Source organism: Neoarius graeffei, chromosome 25 (assembly GCF_027579695.1).
Source record: "Neoarius graeffei isolate fNeoGra1 chromosome 25, fNeoGra1.pri, whole genome shotgun sequence".
In the NCBI taxonomy this organism is placed as follows: Eukaryota; Metazoa; Chordata; class Actinopteri; order Siluriformes; family Ariidae; genus Neoarius; species Neoarius graeffei.
In genome coordinates, this window is record NC_083593.1 from 5,783,490 (window position 1) to 5,801,967 (window position 18,478).

General features: G+C 42.8%; 1 protein-coding gene across 6 annotated transcripts in view; it reads left to right on the forward strand.

Moving 5' to 3' along the window:
- msi2a (musashi RNA-binding protein 2a) overlaps positions 1 to 18,478 on the forward strand; it is a 325,090-nt gene that overhangs the window by 245,836 nt on the left and 60,776 nt on the right. For all 6 annotated transcript variants that reach the window (XM_060909349.1, XM_060909354.1, XM_060909350.1 and 3 more), the window contains exon 8: positions 340 to 422. In XM_060909349.1, coding sequence (XP_060765332.1) covers positions 340 to 422 — 83 coding nt within the window. The remainder of the gene's footprint in view (positions 1 to 339; positions 423 to 18,478) is intronic.

Sequence of the window (18,478 nt, forward strand, 5' to 3'; positions counted from 1 at the left end):
GTGAATCTCATTAAGCAGGCTTTGTGCTGTTTTCCCATCTCCCTCTTTGTGTAGAGGAGCCTCTCCACCGTGTCTAATAATGTCAGAGATTTCATCACTGGCCTGGTTTCAGAAAGACGATGTCTGGTGGGTAAAAGCACGCTGATGTTTAAGGCCGTCATAGTTTTCATCTGATACTTGCCCCGATTCACTGCTGATCAAATGGACATTACAATTCACACAACATGACCCTTTTTTACTTTTTTTTTGGTATGTACTGAATTTAAAAGAGGAAAAAAAAAAGATAACTAACACGTTATTGAGTCAACCCTTTTCTGTTTTGTCTGTGTTTCTCTGCAGGCTTTGGCTTCGTAACTTTTGAGAATGAAGATGTTGTAGAGAAAGTCTGTGAAATTCATTTCCACGAGATCAATAATAAAATGGTAAGTGTTCTTCATTTTGCAGTTCTGCAGGCAATGTTACCTGGATTAATATTTGATTTCCCATTTGTCGAAGCCCTAATGGTGTGCGATTTGAAGCCCTGATGACGTGGAATGTGTGTGGATGTAAGATACAGGTTTCTGGAACAGTGATGTGTATGCTCTGTCCAGGAAGCGTGAAATTGTGTGCGAGTGTGGCTGAGTGTATCCTGTCAGGTAACAGTAAGGAGATGAAATCTGTTTCTTCTGCTTTTTGTAAATCCCTGCACTTTAGTTGCCAGAGAAAGGGGGGGGGGAGAGAGAGAGAGAGAGAGACTGATGGACTTGGCAGCAGCTGACTTCATTAAAGATGGATTATCGCCTTTGCGATCCTTGTAATGACCGGCCTTAGCCCTCGAGCTGGCTGCGTCATACAGCTCATCACGCAGGGCCACACACCCAGGATACGCAGCCATTTTGTGAGTTTATGTAGAATCTGATTCGAAATGTCACTTTTGGGGATTTAGTTTTATAAAGACATGCACAGATGGTGCTTGATGGCGTTATCAAGTAACAAGGTTAGGATAAAGACTTTTAACTCCTATAAATTCCTCTCGCTCTCCTTTTTGCTGTTAATGACTGAGCTTTGTCCCACCGCACTGCCTTGTCTCCTCTGTACCATTCAATGGTTCCTACCCAAGAATCTTCAGGAGTCATGGAATACAGAGTCTGGCGCTGTTGTGCAAAGCAGAACTAGGAGACCAAGTTCTCAGTGTCCCCTTTATTACAGTTCCACAATCACTTTTCTCACTCAGCTGAAGGAGCGGTCTGCATTCACAAGCTGCTGACCAGTGACTAGAAGCAGGATGATGTGTAGATTAACAATCATCGAAAAAAAGTAGGCAGTTACCTCGATAAAATGCTTGGTTTGGTGAGACAAGTGTTTGTCCTGGGCTCCATCCACAGTCTACATATGTAGGATATTTTTGAAAACGTATATGTGGCAGATCACAGAATCCAGGGACACATGTCGGCCCGGGGGCATTTTGAGTTATTGACAGATTCAGAAAGTACAGTTTCTAAGCTTTCCAATGATGCCTTCCATGTGGAGATCTGACAATATTTGAAGAATGTGTGGCCTTTTGAAAGTGTATACCTCTTAAAACAGAAAAGGGAGAAAATCGCCCTCAAAGTTTTCCATCTCAGCTACTCTGGGTGTAGGGCGGGCACATAATGGTGTTCATTTGCATGATATTAAAGAAAGCTCTACCCCCTACTAGCTAGCACGATACTACTTTCATGTAAACAAAAATCACCACGTCAATTTTCCTTCCATGCAAAGTATGCCCAACAGAATTATGAAGTACAAAAATAAGTCCTAAAGTATACTTTAACGTTTTGTGGTTGAAAAATTACTCACACCGTAAGAAAGAAAGATAGCACGATGATGACACAACTAACACAACGCTAGTTTCATGTAAAGCCTCGGTCACAACCGGCCGTACAGTACGCGCTCCTACGGCCGGTCTACATGCAAAAAACACACGGAGAGCGCGCATGAAACGCACGAGAGCACGCGTGTGATGTGCTGATTTTCGAGACGCAGACCGGCCGCAGAGGTTCTTTGTCATGTCAAACAAACTCTACGAGCGCTTACGTTTTTTTCAGGTTGCAAGACAAACTTACGGCCAACGCGCGTCTTTCTCCATGAACAAAAAAAAAACCCGCAGTGATTTGGGAAACGCCAAAAATCACACGGCCAAAAAATCGTACGTCCGGTTGTGACCTAGGCTTAACCAAACCACAACACTCTCCGTTACATGCAAAAATAACCACACAGCCTTAGATTAATAAACTTACCCCATCAGAAAGAGAAACGGCGCCTTGCACACACCAATGCCTCCGATGGAATGTAATCCTAGAACGGTCCGTGTATCATCCGATCATTCAAGTATTCCATTCAATCTGGAAAACGAGGTTGCGGGGTTTTTTTGCTAGAAATGGTTATCTCCGATGTAAATACCGTGTGTCTGTTTGCTTCGCGGTGTTTCAGCTCCTCTGCGCTCTGTTTAGTAACTCATTCCATAGTGAAATCACACGCCTGTATGCAGTTAAGTAGCCACGAGCTCAGCCCGTATCATACAGCTGATTCGCAAAAAAAAAAAAAAAAGACTTAAATCATCATGTGAATGGCCCATATGGTAATTTACCCACACCCCCCAGCAGGCTACAGTCCTGACAAAAACGAGACAATTTGCAACAAAAAATGTATGCTTTTCCAACAAAACAATCTATTATCTGAAATACTGATTGCATTCTTCAAGATCTCAACTTGCACATGATGGAAAAAAACAAAAATCACAAATTTCGAAAAAAAATGCTTCTTTTGCGATTATCTCAGATTCGTTTCGGCCAACATGTGTCCCTGGATTCGGTGAGGGGTCACATATAGTGGTTTTCCCCAATCCACTTTGACCTCCTGACCACATGAAAATCCACTAATTCACTATATAGTGTCGCTACATATAATATTCACAAGGGGATAAGGGCAGACAGCCTGATGATACCAGGGGGATGTTATGCTGATACATAATTATGCACCGGATATTCGTCTTTGTTATCTTTGTCACATAAACAGACGTCAGAATACGGACACCAATGTGAATAAAACCAAAGAAAGAAAAATAAAATAAGCCTTTTGTTATAAATACTTTTAATAGAACTCTACATTTCCCGTGACAGGACGCAATACACGACCGTCTCCGTTGGCTGATGTGGGTACAGTTTCTGTCCACTCCGTTTTGGTGTGACTTCACAAAGAATTTGTCGTGCACTATAAAGTAAATGAAATTTACAGTGGAGAATTCAAACAGCACAACAAAATGGCTGATTCACTCTACAGTCCACTTTATTCTATCCACATTCACTGGATATGAGCAATCTCGCATGCTCTGATTGGCTGCTCTACTACTAAGCTGTCAGCTCATATACCGAGAATAGAGAAAAACAAAATGGTGGCGCGTGTTGCTGAACCAACTGAGGATGAAATAAAAACTCGAAAACAAAACATGGAATGAAAGTATTTTGCTGGTCAGAGCATTTTTTTTTTTTATTTCTCTATTATTATTATTATTATTATTATTATAGCAATTTTCACAAATTGCTCCCGTCATTTCGCCGGTTTGTTTACATTCTTAATCTTTAAGCATTAAAATTTTGTTGAATCTTTTTTTTTAGACTGGTTCAAAATCTCGAAGTTTGAAAATTACATCACTGAAATGTCCAAGGAAGAATTAAATAAACGTCTAAAGCTATTCTGTACCTCGGCACGACAGCAAGATGACACTTTCTACAAAAAAAAACCCCACTAAAGTCAATTTGTGTAGCCATTGATAGGTTTTTAAGAAGTCCAGTGAAGTGGAAATGATTTTGTTAGAAATTTTTGTATAAAGTTTTTATTTATCGAATTTGCATAAAAATAAAAAAAAAATGCTCGGTTTCTCAAAATCCAGTGAATGTAGATAGAATAAAACATTTATTCCACTCAATCTCGTTGTACATGGCTTATAGCCAATTTGGTGCCATGCGCTTTGTCGGCTATGAGCTCATGTGCGACTCGATTTCGTGGAATGATTGTTAAATGTAACGGACGAGTGGATGTTCCAAACACAGCAAATGTTTTGGGTCAATCAAATTTGATCAGTTTATGACATTCTATCACTGAGCTGGTGTCTGCATTTCAGATCTATTTTATGTTTACGTATGGATGGAGATATTTTCAGAAAGGTTATTTGTAGGGGCGGGAGTGTTTCTGAACACTGTGTTTCCAATAATGTCCATATACATGTGGACCTTAGAGCAGGTTGTGGGGGTACAGTGATGCCCTAAGATAGCCGAAGCTGAGGTTTATAAATAAATAAATAAATAAATAAATAATCAGGGCTCCAAAGATCTCCTGCCCGCTGTCACCACCTTTCACACGCAGAGTTGCTTGATTGACAGGGACCACAGAGCAGAAAGACACTGCTCTCGCTCTCCCTCATACTTTCTCTCTCTTCCCTTGGGTACTATATGTGTACCGGCAAGCGATTGATGTCTGCCTTTGGCCCCTCTAAGACAACATGGGATGGCTCGGTGAGGGCAGGACCTGTGGGCTTTGGGTATCAAGAACAGAATCCCTGTTCTAGACACACACACACACACACACACACACACACACACACACACTCTGTCCTCTGCCTCTTTCTTCCCACTCCAGCCCTGTCACACACCGCCTGTTCAGATCTGGGGGACAGACACAGTATCTGGCTCCAGATTTTTCAGAACCAGACATTGCAATCAATTTTTATAAGATAGTGCATCAGATGTTTTCATCACTAGGGAGCACCAAAGCCAGGATACTGGTTCCACATCTTATCTCTGGCACTTTCCTCCTCCCGGCACTGTTCATGCCATCCATCGCATGCCTGTCTCCAAAATGAGCCTGCCAGGAAATTGCATGCATCATTATTACCAGATGAGTAACCTCAGGGCAGGCAAAAAAACAAAAAAAGAAGTGAGTGGGAAAAGAAGAGACCATATTTCAAAATGCTGCATTTAATAGAGGCCATTTGGTTCGTGTACATGACAACAGTGGTTCTTCTCTCGCGTTGGTGATATTTTCGCTGGCTCCATTTAAAATGAAAGAGCTGTAGGAGTGAGGAAGAACAGCGTAGTTTGGAGCACGGTTGAGAAGAGTTTGGTGCTTTCCTGCCCCCACCTTCAGTGTTCGTTTCAGAGCTGAAAACTCTTTTTCTCTGCCAGCGAGATCAAAGGAGGCTCAGAAGCATCACCTGCTTGCAGCCTCATTGCTTATTTGACTTGCTAATTTGCTACCATCATCCTCATCATTATAATGACTGTTATTACTATTTTGTAAACCTCAAGCCAGTGCTTCAGTTGGGATATTTGGAAAGCTGCTGTCTTACCCCCCGATTTCCCCTTTCTTCTTTGCTGTAACCATCTGTTGAGGTAACACTTTAAGCTGTGAGCCAGGTGCCCCCTTACACCTACAACCCAGATGGACCTGGGAGGGATTCCAGCACAGCAGGGGGCTGGGAGAGAGGGAGAGAATGAGACAAATATCAGGGAAGCCTCCTGCTGCCAGCTGCCTTTGATTTTCCACTTTGGACACACGGCAGCCTATAAAACATTCAGGAGCATCCTTCATTACACTAAAACTAAAGCTTGGTTAAAGTCATATCTTGCTGGCTTAACATTGGACTTAAGATGGACCTGCCGTGATGCTCACATCTGGAGGAAACGGAGACAGATGGATGAGAGACCAGGAAGAGGAGAAAAGCGTTGGCAGTGGTATTGTGTTGAAGTATAAGAGAGGGGTGGCGATGCAAATTTAAGACGTGGCTCCTGGATGAACCGGCACTAACCAGCCTGCTGGAAACCATCCACAAGCAAGGTTCCAAACTTGATGTGCCCTTTTCTGTTGGTTTTTTGACATGGAGCAAGTGTGATGCCATCCTCCTTCACTTGACCGTCGAATATTGTGTTACGGTAGTGTTACAGTACGTGTCATGTCACAGTGTATTAACAAGCCGGTACACCAAAGTCTGGGAACTTTTTCAGTCCATTTTATATTTATTTCCAATTTTTCTAATCAAGAAGCCAGACAGTACTGAATGTGATGCCTTGTTCGTTGATCAGGGCTCAAATTCAAATCCATGAAGGTTCTCCAAGATCTAGATTGGTAAACTCTGATTTCATTGAGTAATCTGATCCTGTCTCCCCTTTTCTAACTCTTCTCAAGCATCGGCCTCCTAACATCCGTACTCCTTCCTTCTGCTCGTCCTCCCCTTCCACTGTGACTGAACAGTGAGCCATGATCAAAGTCAACACCTTGCACAGGACTTCATGCACTAAACGATGTCATTTAGAAACCCATGAGCTGTTATTTACAGCCTGCTGGAGGGTAGTGGAGAATTACAGCTCTCTCCATAACCCATGGAAAGTTCTTCCCTCCAACACTTGGAAGAGGCTCTTCCAGCTGGCTGAGATCCTTGCCTGGGATGCCTCATGTCAGGATGAGAGGAATGCCTGAATGCACTCTTCTGTCCACAGACCAGACATGTGTGAAAAGATGGATAGATGGAAAGTGAGAAGGAAAGAGTGAGAACAGCAGAGCTCTTCATTCGCTCACAGACTTTTCAGATCTGATTACTGCTGCTGCCTCTGTTCGCACTCCCCAGGGCTGCTGCGAATCAGGAACGAGAGAGTGATTGAGAAAATGGCCTTCACTTGTGCCATCCCTGCCTGCCTCCCTTTCTCGAGTTCCTCAATGGCTCCTGATCACTCCCTTCTTGCTTGTTAAGATGTGAGTTCTGCCTCATCAACGAAATACAGGAAATGGCAGTGCATACCAATAAGCCTTGTTCTCTCTCTTCTACCTCTCCTTCTCTCTCCTTTTGTCATTTTTGGCACAATTTGGCTCCAGCAGTGGGTTAGTTATCTGAGGAACTGGCTGCTGGCGCTTATCTGTTTGCCTGGAGAGCAGATCTCACAGATAATGACCCAGTCATTAAGAGTCCATGCTCCTGCTCAGCCTCAAAGGCTGGGACAGACTGCAGACTCGCGTCTCCAGATGTTGGACAGAGAGAAAGACAGGTGACAAGCAAGAGAAGGGATTTAGCAGATCTAGTGAAGCTTCTGCATCCTCTTGTGCCACATTTATCACAGCCACTCAGAATGTCATTAATTTGTGCGGTGCGACTAATGGACTGATGTCGTGGGTGATGATGATGGATGAGCAGAAAGGCGACACACACACGTTGGTTTTGTTGCTTTTCTGACAGAATGCCTTGTGATTCAGACTGCTCTACAGGAAGTGTATTCAGGCATCATCTTGTAGCCCCTTACTCATCTCTGATAATCATTAAGCTAATCTGGCTCAGACCATATCACTGTGTGCCAGCAACGCTTCAACCCCAAACGAGGGACTGATTGGCAATTAATTGATTGGTGCATTGATGGACACCACTACTACTGCTTACAGTGCATCGCACCTTACACCAACACTCTGGAGGTCTGTTTGACCCTTTGTACTTTTTTGACCTTGCACTGATCTAAGCAATTAACAAGTAAGTTTCTCTGTCAATTACAATACAAGTAATCAATGACTGCTTTTCTGAGCGACAGCTACCATTTGTTTTGGTTTCTCATCTCTGGGTTACATGTGTACAATTAAGCTTTTAAGGGTTGTATATTTAACAGTTATTCCACGAAACCGAGTCGTACATGAGCCGATGGCCGACAAGGCGCGTAGCACTGAGTTGGCTATAAGCCGTGTACGACGAGATTGAGTGGAATAGGGCTTTTTTGCAAATTCGATAAACAAAAACTTTATACAAAACGTCCAACAAAATCATTTCCACTTATAATGTAAACAAAGCGGTGAAATGACAGGAGCAATTTGTGGAAAATGCTGTAATAAAAATTCTTGAAAAATAAAAAGATATGTTCTTTCCATCAAATATTTTCATTCCATATTTAGTTGACTTTTTTTTCTTTTTGTATTTTTTGGAGTTTTGTTTTCGAGTAGAGTTTTTATTCCATCCTCGGTTGGTTCGGCAATACGGTCCGCCATCTTGTTTTTCTCTACTCACCGTATATGAGCTGATAGCCTAGTAGTAGAGTCGCCAGTCAGACCATGCGACTGCTCATATCCATTGAATGTGGATAGAATATGTTTTAGCTCTCGAACCCTGCATCAGTGTAATAATTTTCTTAAACTTGTGGATTAGCAGTGTCTTACAGTCGCCTTCATTCTACCACTGCGACCTTTTTTTTTTTTTAAATAGAGGTGCGATAAGCCAAACAGCAGCTTCCGAGGTTTTTTTTTTTTCCTTTTCCTTAAATAAAGGTACACTTTTTTTGAAATTATTCTACATACCATATATGGTGAAACATGTGTGTCTATTTATTGTAAATGAGCAGTGATTATGCTACTGTGCAGTGACCTTTTCGGATATGAATAATTGTTACTTATGGCCTTTACTCACCGGATACGACAAATTGTAAAAAATGTTGCATGCGCATCGAGTCCGATTCAGATTTTAAAAATATTTTGCATTCTGTTTTCTGCTTGCTTCATGCTGGTTTCACACCGCGACTGTCAGTAGTATCCTGAGTGAATGATGGCCATCTAGTAATGATGAAGACGATTACAGACATGCTGTCAAGTAAGAGAACGTTTTGGCCACAAATGACAAGATGGAGAGTTTTATAATCTCGGTCAAGAGTTGAAGTTGAGAGACAGGATGCTGGGCAACAAGAAAGCAAGCGATGCTCACGGTGTTGTGTGTTCATGGGTTCAGATATGAGTGACGTCGGCGCGGAGCAGAGGCTCGCTGCTGCAGTCGAGGCTGTTTTGCTCTCCGTCTCCCACATCGCCACGTGACATCTGTTCCACACAACGTGATTGGGTTTATTTGCGGTGTGAAAACTCAGAAAAATCAGTGTTGTGGAAAAAAGTAATATTTTCGCTGCATAATACAAGTATTCACATTCTGTGTTTAAGGGGAACTGAAGGCAAATTTTTTTATCAAAATTCTATTTCTCTCATTTTCTTAAATATAGGAATGCATTTTTGATCACTATTTTGTCGCTGCTACAGCAAGTTATGAGTGTTTGAAATATGCTCTGTAATATATCAGTCCATCTGTCAAAGCAACGGCCGTAAACGAGATTCACTGAGACCTGTGCGAGACATCGTAGGACGGAAGTGAAACATACAGCGGAAATCAAAGCGATCGACATCTGCCAACTTTGTCAAAAGACGCGCACGCCCTCTTTCGAATGTTGATGTAATCAAGCCGGAAGTTTTCCCTGGGTCCGAAATCGCTCCCTACTCACTATATAGTGGGGACGCCATTTTGTAGTGCTGTCTGAAAACTTGGTGAGGATTATGTGGGAAATGCCCTCAGTATAATATGGATTTATCACAAAAATACATGCATGTATTTATTATTTTGAAAACCCACCAGCCGCCTGATCTGGCACGTTTTAACTGTGCGACAGTAATGACGTAAATACCAGCGCGACGGACTAATCCTTATCCTATCGTCTTTCCAACTCTTCTCTACTCCACGTTGGTTTGAAGTTGTATGGAATAATCTCCATGTCACGTACGCAAGGGAGGCGGATGTACGGTATGTGCAGAAGTATAGAGTTTAATAAAGTGCAGAATAGATAGATAGATAGATAGATAGATAGATAGATAGATAGATAGATAGATCGTCTCATCTGTAGCTGCTTTATCCTTTTATTTATATATATATATATATATATATATATATATATATATATATATATATAAAATAGTGAGACAATATATACACAAGCAAACAATCCAAAATGGCAGGCTAGATCAAAAACGAGAATACAGGAAAAAGGGTCAGTCGAGGCGCAAACAGTACATCAAAGGCTAAGCGAGGGCAAGAACGAGAAACAGGAAATCAAGACAACTGATAGAAAGGCTTGGTTGGCGTACGTGCGTATCGTAATACTTTGTGATGCAAATGCATCAGCCCAGTCCTTAAATAGGCAAACGCGTAGTTCCTTAATTGAGCTCAGGTGCGTCTTGTTCACGGCGCGCTTGCCAGAGTCCACTCGGCACGCACACAGCCCGAGTCGCACCTTCAGGTATGCGCGCCACAGTGCTCAGGACTGACACTCCATCACTGATGAAGCTGGCAAATCTCAAAATTAATCTAAATTGGAATGATATGGCGATCTGGCCACTGTGTAAACAGTTTTCAAAATGGTGGCGCTGACATGTCACGTTTGAACTCTCGCACGAGTCTCGTGAAGATCGCGCGGATCAGCGACGCCTGCCGTGGACCAAACGAACTACATTCAACATGGCTAAAAACCGAAAAGGCTGATAAGTGTAATATAATATGCCGAGACGATTCACAATATAAGGTTAATAAAACCGAAAACGTAACTGAATAACACGTTAATTAAGAAATAAAACAAGTTTAAAAATGACTTCAGTTCTCCTTTAAAGTACTCGTGACAAAAGCAACAGTTTAAAAAAAAAAAAGTGACGTGTGAATTAATCTCACGAAAAAAAACCCTTTAGGCTTTATTATTATTTGTTCTTTGCTTAAATTTGAAGGATTTCAATTATAGAGTGCATTGAGAGTTGTAAATGTTATGCATAAGAAATAATTTCAAACCTTTTAATCACACTGTTGATAAATTTGGGCCCTGGTGTGTTCCTGGTTTTATCGCTTCTAAATAATCTTCAGCTGATTACCAAACAGTTTAAGAAAGAACTGATTTAATGAGCATTCGATCGTAGTAACCAGTAAATGCTGCGTTCTTGTTTATATCTGCACTTTTCTTCTACTGAGTATTTAAGCTGAATATGTTTCATGAAAGCAAGTGCTAAGCTCTGATGTCCATGGCAGCGGAGAAGGAAACTCTCCTGGAGAAAGCTAATGAAGAACGCAGATGAGCTGTTATTCAGAGCCTGACCTTGCCCAGGGAGAGTCATGCTGGAAACTGACTTGCACAGTACATTAGCTTGCGTTCATACAAAAGCAGAAGAAAGACAGAAAGCTGAGGAAAAGTCTTCCTCGGGCTACGAGAGAGCTGTATTATGTAGCCTTGATGGGAAAGAGAGCTATTAGTATGGTGTACGGTAGCATCAAGCTACATGCGGTGAAGTGTAGTGGCTTTCCTTTTTATTTCTATTTTTTTCTCCTGAAGCTTAGCGCTTCTGACAGCGTCATTCGGGGGGGCGGCGATGATGGAAGGGGAATATAGATTTCTGTGTCATAGGCAAAGTGTATCAATAATGCACACACTCCTGTGTCTCAAAAGTAATCTCGCTCATGCTCCTGTGAATTACATGCTGCTGTTAAACTGGGGTTTTGCTGATGGCTTTGAACAGCCAATCAAACAACGTTTTTCTCATTTGTCCTGTGTGTAACTGTCCAAGAGTGTGAGTGAGTTGTGTAAAAAAATCTTAAACTCAGAGGTCACAGTATATCAAGCTCAGCTAAAGATCTGTATAGATTTTTCATACATCAGGCATTTGTGGCTCATAATTGAAGTGCTGGCTGTCTCGAGATGTCTTATGGACTGATCTGAAACTCACTTTTCTTTGTAAAACAGCTCAGACACTTGAATTCTGTGCTTTTCTGCGCAGCTGTGGTAGGCAGCACTCTGAGCGACGAAGGGCCTGGGCTAAAAGGCTGCATGTTGTTGTTTTTATTGACGTCCTGAGAGCCGATGTTCTTAAACATGCCGTTTGTGATGTTTTTACTTGAAAACTGTGGCCTTGGGCCTTCATCATCATCATCATCATGTTTAGTTTGGTCCAACAAAAGCAAGCGCATTGCTTCCATGCCAAAAAAAAAAAAAGGATCTCATTATTATGATCAAATCAAGTTTATTTGTACAGCGCTTTTAACAATAAACATTGTCGCAAAGCAGCTTTACAGAATTTGAACGACTTAAAAACATGAGCTAATTTTATCCCTAATCTATCCCCAATGAGCAAGCCTGTGGCGACGGTGGCAAGGAAAAACTCCCTCAGACAACATGAGGAAGAAACCTCGAGAGGAACCAGACTCAAAAGGGAACCCATCCTCATTTGGGCAACAACAGACAGCCTGACTATAATATTAACAGTTTTAACAGGTATAACCCTCAACTGTCCTCATGGGGCCGTCCTTCACAGGAGTGGGGCGATAAAACTCCGACCAGACACAGGGCACCAGGATGGATCAAGCAGGTCCGAGGGGCAGAAGAGGCCAGCATCTCAATCCCAGGATCAACATGTAACTCAGAGGGACAGATGGGGGGGGGGGGGGGGAGAGAGAAAGAAAACACGTTGTTAGGTATGCCCTAAAAATGACAAGTATTAAATCTGTGTGGTAGGCTCGCAGAGACGAGAGTCTTTACATCAGGCATGACGCACAATGGCATGTTAATATGGTAAAAAATATATCATGACCTGCTCTGGCTGGATGCTTGATTGGGTGATGGGAGCACACTCCTCAGCAATGATGAGATGCAGATGGGACTCTTAGGCCTGGCCAAGACAATTCAGTTACATTTCACCGGGTCTGGGACATGCGACAGAATGTCTGACGGCCGATTCCCTGCAGGCTACGATAGCCAGTCGAGGTCCCCACCGTCTCCACCAAAAGATTTCCTGTTGACTCCATGTAACTCAGAGGGACAGATTTGGGGGGGGGGGAAAGAAAACACAGGTGGTTAGGTATGCCCAATGTCACCTGAATAAGTAGGAACAGTATACATATTGCACCGAGTACAAGCAGGGACTCCGGCAACTAACTATGACAGCATAACTAAAAGGAGAGAGCCAGAAGGTAACACAGGCATGAGGGAGCCCCAGGACATAAAGCAGCCAGCCACTGCACCGTCAACAAACTCGAGTGAGCAAGCGAGTGGGGACTGACAGCATCCATACATCCCAGTTTACCAAAACACTCTATGTCTGAGGACCCTCCAGATCTACTCCTTTACCTCATAAACACCATTAACAAAAGGCTTGACTAAACAGATATGTTTTCAGCCTAGACTTAAATGCTGAGACTGTGTCTGATTCCCGAACATTACTTGGAAGGCTGTTCCATAACAGTGGGGCTTTGTAAGAAAAGGCTCTGCCCCCTGATGTAGCCTTCAATATACGAGGTACCAGCAGATAGCCTGCACCTTTTGATCTAAGTAGGCGTGGCGGGTCATAGAGGAGCAGAAGTTCACTCAGGTACTGTGGTGCGAGACCATTTAGTGCTTTAAAGGTCAATAGTAGTATTTTATAATCAATACGAAATTTGATTGGGAGCCAATGCAGTGTGGATAAGACAGGCGTGATGTGGTCATATTTTCTAGTTCTAGTAAGGACTCTTGCTGCGGCATTTTGAACTAACTGGAGCTTGTTTATGCACTTATTGGAACATCCAGACAGTAAGGCATTACAATAATCCAACCTGGAGGTAACGAAAGCATGAACTAGTTTTTCTGCATCATGTAGTGACATTAAATTTCTTATCTTTGCAATATTTCTGAGATGAAAGAAAGCTATCCGGGTGATGTTATCAATGTGAGTTTCGAATGAAAGACTGGGGTCAATAATCACTCCGAGGTCTTTTACTGCTGCACGTGAAGAAACAGAAAGGCCATCCAGAGTTACTGTGTAATCAGAAAACTTACTTCTAGCTGTATGTGGTCCTAGCACAAGTACTTCAGTCTTGTCAGAGTTAAGCAGAAGGAAATTAACGAGCATCCAGTGTCTAATGTCCTTAACACATTCCTCAATTCTATTAAGCTGGTGTCTCTCATCAGGTTTTGCAGAGACATACAACTGTGTGTCATCAGCATAACAGTGGAAACTAATACAATGTTTACGAATAATATCGCCCAGAGGTAACATATATAGAGAAAAAATGTTTTATGAGAAAAACATCTTGTTATGGGGAAAAAAAAGCACCTCCTTACTACGTAAAAAGCATCTCATTATCAGAGAAAACATCTTATTGCTGTGAGAAGCATCTCGTTACGAGAAGAAAAGCATGGTTATTATGAAATGTAGTAACGGGACACTTTCCTCGTAGTATTTCTACAAATTAGACTGTTTACGCGTATGTGAATCAGTTTAAATATGCTTTATATCACTGTGTGTAGATTTTTAATTTTTTTTCTTGGTGTGTGCGCTCTGTATTGATGTCGTCGCACTGACTAGCTAAATCTTGACATCAGGAACAACTGCACTCTTCTGCTTCCTCGGCTAAAATCGCGGAACACAAATAAAATATGACTGGTGAATTTTGCGCCTCAGTCTTGTGCACCAGTAGAAGAAAGACTCAATTTTAGGTTCTTAAAAAAAAAAGAAAAGAAAAAATGGAGAAGCCAGTGATGATTAATTAAACTGTGGCGGGTTTCCCAAAAGCCTCTTAACGCTAAGAGCATCTTAACTAGGAGAGGGAGTGTTCATTGTGCTGCTCGCTCTACCATTTAACGATGATCTTTGTGTTGCGATACTTTTGGGAAACTTGGCACCGTTTGGTTTCCATGTGCAAGGAATTTTTTTTTTTTTTGGGGGGGGGAATCTGGTGAGATTCACCACACATCCACCAAACTTCATGTGGCACCTCAGGCCGACTCACCCCTCACACACACATCAGCTCTTTGTCTTGCCTTTCATCCATCCCTTTTTCCTCCACATTGCTGCCAATTATTGGAGGCTTGACGGAGTCATCCCTCCAGTCCCCCATAGGTGATAATACATTTGGCAAGGATCTGCTCATCTGAGACTTTGACAACAAATCAACTTCAACTCAATGGCCATTTTATTAGGAATACTTGCATGCACGCGTACACACACGCCACTTACTATCCATTAGCATTTTAGCATGCTAGCTGTTAGCATATTGGCTTCAACGTCTCGTCTCATCTCATTATCTCTAGCCGCTTTATCCTTCCACAGGGTCGCAGGCAAGCTGGAGCCTATCCCAGCTGACTACGGGCGAAAGGCGGGGTACACCCTGGACAAGTCGCCAGGTCATCACAGGGCTGACACATAGACACAGACAACCATTCACACTCACATTCACACCTACGGTCAATTTAGAGTCACCAGTTAACCTAACCTGCATGTCTTTGGACTGTGGGGGAAACCGGAGCACCCGGAGGAAACCCACGCGGACACGGGGAGAACATGCAAACTCCGCACAGAAAGGCCCTCGCCGGCCACGGGGCTCGAACCCGGACCTTCTTGCTGTGAGGCGACAGCGCTAACCACTACACCACCGTGCCGCCCTGGCTTCAACGTGTTAGCATGATAACAGTTAACGTTAGTCGTTAGCATGAGCATGTTGGCATGTTAACAGTTAGCATGCTAGCTGTTAGCATGCTAACAGTTAACATGCTAGCTTTTAGCATGTTAGGCTTAGCAAGTTAAAATGCTAACTGTTAGCAGGTTAAGTGTTAGCATGTCGGCATGCTTGCTGTTGACATGCTATAAGTTAGCATGGTAGCTGTTGGCATGCTATCTGTTATTATGTTAGCATGGAACCTGTTACCATGTTAGCCTTAGCATGATAGCTGTTCTGCTACAGCTCAGCAAGCACACTTTGCATTTTCTCTGCGGAAATGCAGTCTAGTTTATTTACTTATTTCTTGGCCTAGCATTGTCGTCCACTTTGTGTAGTGTGTGTAATGTGTTACTGCACATTTTCGATTATTAAATTGTAAATGAACAACACGCACATGCGCAGTCAGTTGCAGATTTGAATATACCACAGTTGTATAAAAAGTAGGGCAGTAATGCGTTGTTGGTTTGTACACATGCTGTACTGGAGCAGATAATGGATTGCACTAATAACGCTGCCTACCTCGGTCCTATAGGTTTCATTTAATTCTGTTCAGCAGAAAGTTCTTTTATGCTGGAATTGTGCTTTCTGCTTTGAGAGGGAAATTGTGCACTCTGAGTGCGGCTATGTAACTGCACATGCACGATGTAGTGGTGTGTGTGTGAGAGAGAGAGAGAGGGAAAGGGAGAGAGAAACAATATTCACGATGTTATCTTCTGTAAGGCTGTTTGCCTTTGTGCATTAAGTGGGATGAGGGTGCATTAACTGGGATGAACACGTCAATGTTTGCAATGTGAAGTTAATGATGGAGGCAGATGTAGAGTCTTCGCTGCCTATAGAACACACAGAATCTTCTAGAACGTCTTACACTGTGACCAATCTACTCAGTGATTTGGGCAATTAAAGAGCTTGCGTAACTATTAGAGTTACCAGTTAATCAGGCAAACACTGCTGAACGGCTATTTAGGTTCTAGATCTTTCTCATTCTCAGTGTGTGGTGCTGGTACGAGTGTATCAGGTACGGCAGCGTTCTTGGGGTGAGACACAGTCCACCAACCAAATGTCTCCAGGTAAATGGTCAGAAACAGACACTGATTAACGCTGGAGGACAATTAATGTACAGTGTGCTCTCTCACTGTGCACCTAAAGGTGACCAATAAGGCTGGTGTATGTTTAAAAAAAAAAATCGACACAGTGGTGTGATGGAGTGGAGCTATTGTTGCCAGCCAAAGTTTAGGTTCATCTTATTATTATTATATTTGGGTTGTACAAATCCCTGTGAATGAGCTGTTGCTATAGAAACGATAACAACATAAGAAACGCATTAATATAAAGCTGTGATCTGAATTACAGCCGGCACTGAGCCACCGTCGGAGTTACTGTTATAGAAAATGGCAGCCTCTGACCAATCTGATTGAAGACACACTGCTGTTGTGCTGAGGATGTGCTCAGTGGTGGTTTAGAGAAGCAGATGGACTCCAGTCAGTGATGATCAGCACGCTGTGGTGTGACTGGCACTTGCGTGGCAGCTGAGTGGGAGAAAACGGATCGTCACTCTCTCTTCATCTCCACTCCCTTCCTTTCTCCTTTTTGTCCGCCACCCAAACCTGACTGGCCTCTCTCACAACTCTCGCCCACAGAGTGATGTTTTCTGCCAGTCTGCCACGCCTCCCACTGTTCTCCACATCCGCGGGAATGAATTACTGCTTTAACCATCCCGTCTCCGAGCCTGTGCTCACATTCTCACATGGGACGGTAATATCAGGACTTGTAGAGGACATCTGAACAAGCTAATAACACACATACACACACACACAGCATCCCTGGAGGCCCTTCCTACTCACCGCCCATCCAGAAGCTCATTTTTAACCTCTCACTGCAGGAATAACAAACCTGTCCGTGCCCTCAGTGTAACAGGAATAGCTGACGTTGGCACACTTTGCAGAGTAAAAAAAATCTTGTATGTAAAACTCAGTGTTGAAAGTTGACGCTGCAAAAAAGTAGAAAACTGCATTTTTCCAGTCGTAAGGAGATGGTGTCGAATGCTCGTCTCTGATTGGTCAGGAGGTGTTGGTTAATTTTCGATAAGGGCAGATTTACATTTCGATAAGGTCTTGTAAGATGAGGATTATAAGAAACAAATTAAAATCGTTGGTATTGTGATATTTTAACCGTTATGGAAGGGAGTCTCTGGTGTCAGCGCTGTGTAACACACAACATACCGCATCACACCATCCTGCTGTGGATGACTTTCCAAAACAGCATGCTCCCAAGTGTCTTATTCCTTATACAGTGACCAAATAATGAAGATGAACGCTAGCTTCTTGACGAGCACAACATGAAAGTTTTATCCGAAGTTTAATTTTGATGACTCGGAGATTTCTGGCTGCAAACAAGACTAAACTGTCAGCTAGATATTTTTGATGAGCAGATTTGTACAACGTGACATCATGACAGTGTCAACTTTTTTTTTTTTTTTTTGTTAAGATCAGCCATGTGTGTCTGTGAGATGTCATTCTTATTTTTGTGTCGTCTTGACATAAAATTGAGGGGTTGTGGCAGCACCGACTCGGGTTAAAAGCAACCTTCGAGGCAGCCCGAGGTCTGTCTCTCTCTCTCTCTTTCACACTCACTCACTCTCATGCTCTCTCACACACACACATGTACGTTTATATGGAGTGCTTTCAGAGCTAGAGGAGGCCGTGTGAGCTCCTGCTGGAAAAATCACAACTCTCTGCAAACGCCTGTCGTCCTGAAGAGAGCGAGAGAGCTGGCCGCTTAACTGGAAAGGACTCGGCCCAAGAGGCAGACTCTCAACAACAAGAAAATGTGTGTATGAGTGTGGCACCAAGGAGAGGAGGACAGCTGGAGCTGGTGACGTTCTCCACATTTCTGGGTGTTGATTTACAGAGGTATCATTACCATCAGGATCAGATCGGCGTTAGTGTGAAGTGCACTGTGGTGTTGTCAAACGTGTCGAGATCTTCCCCTCGAAGTAAATATGCGTAACGTTCTCCTCTCTACATGTGTGTGATCACCTTGTTTTTCTGCTTTCTTCTCCTATGATTGAAGCTAAAAATATTTCCTTGATTGTCCAGATGAATGCTGAGTGTGTCGTTGTGATGAATCTCAGCAGGGGAGCTGTGTGTGTGAGCGAGCACGTGTGTGTTTTCGCTCCTA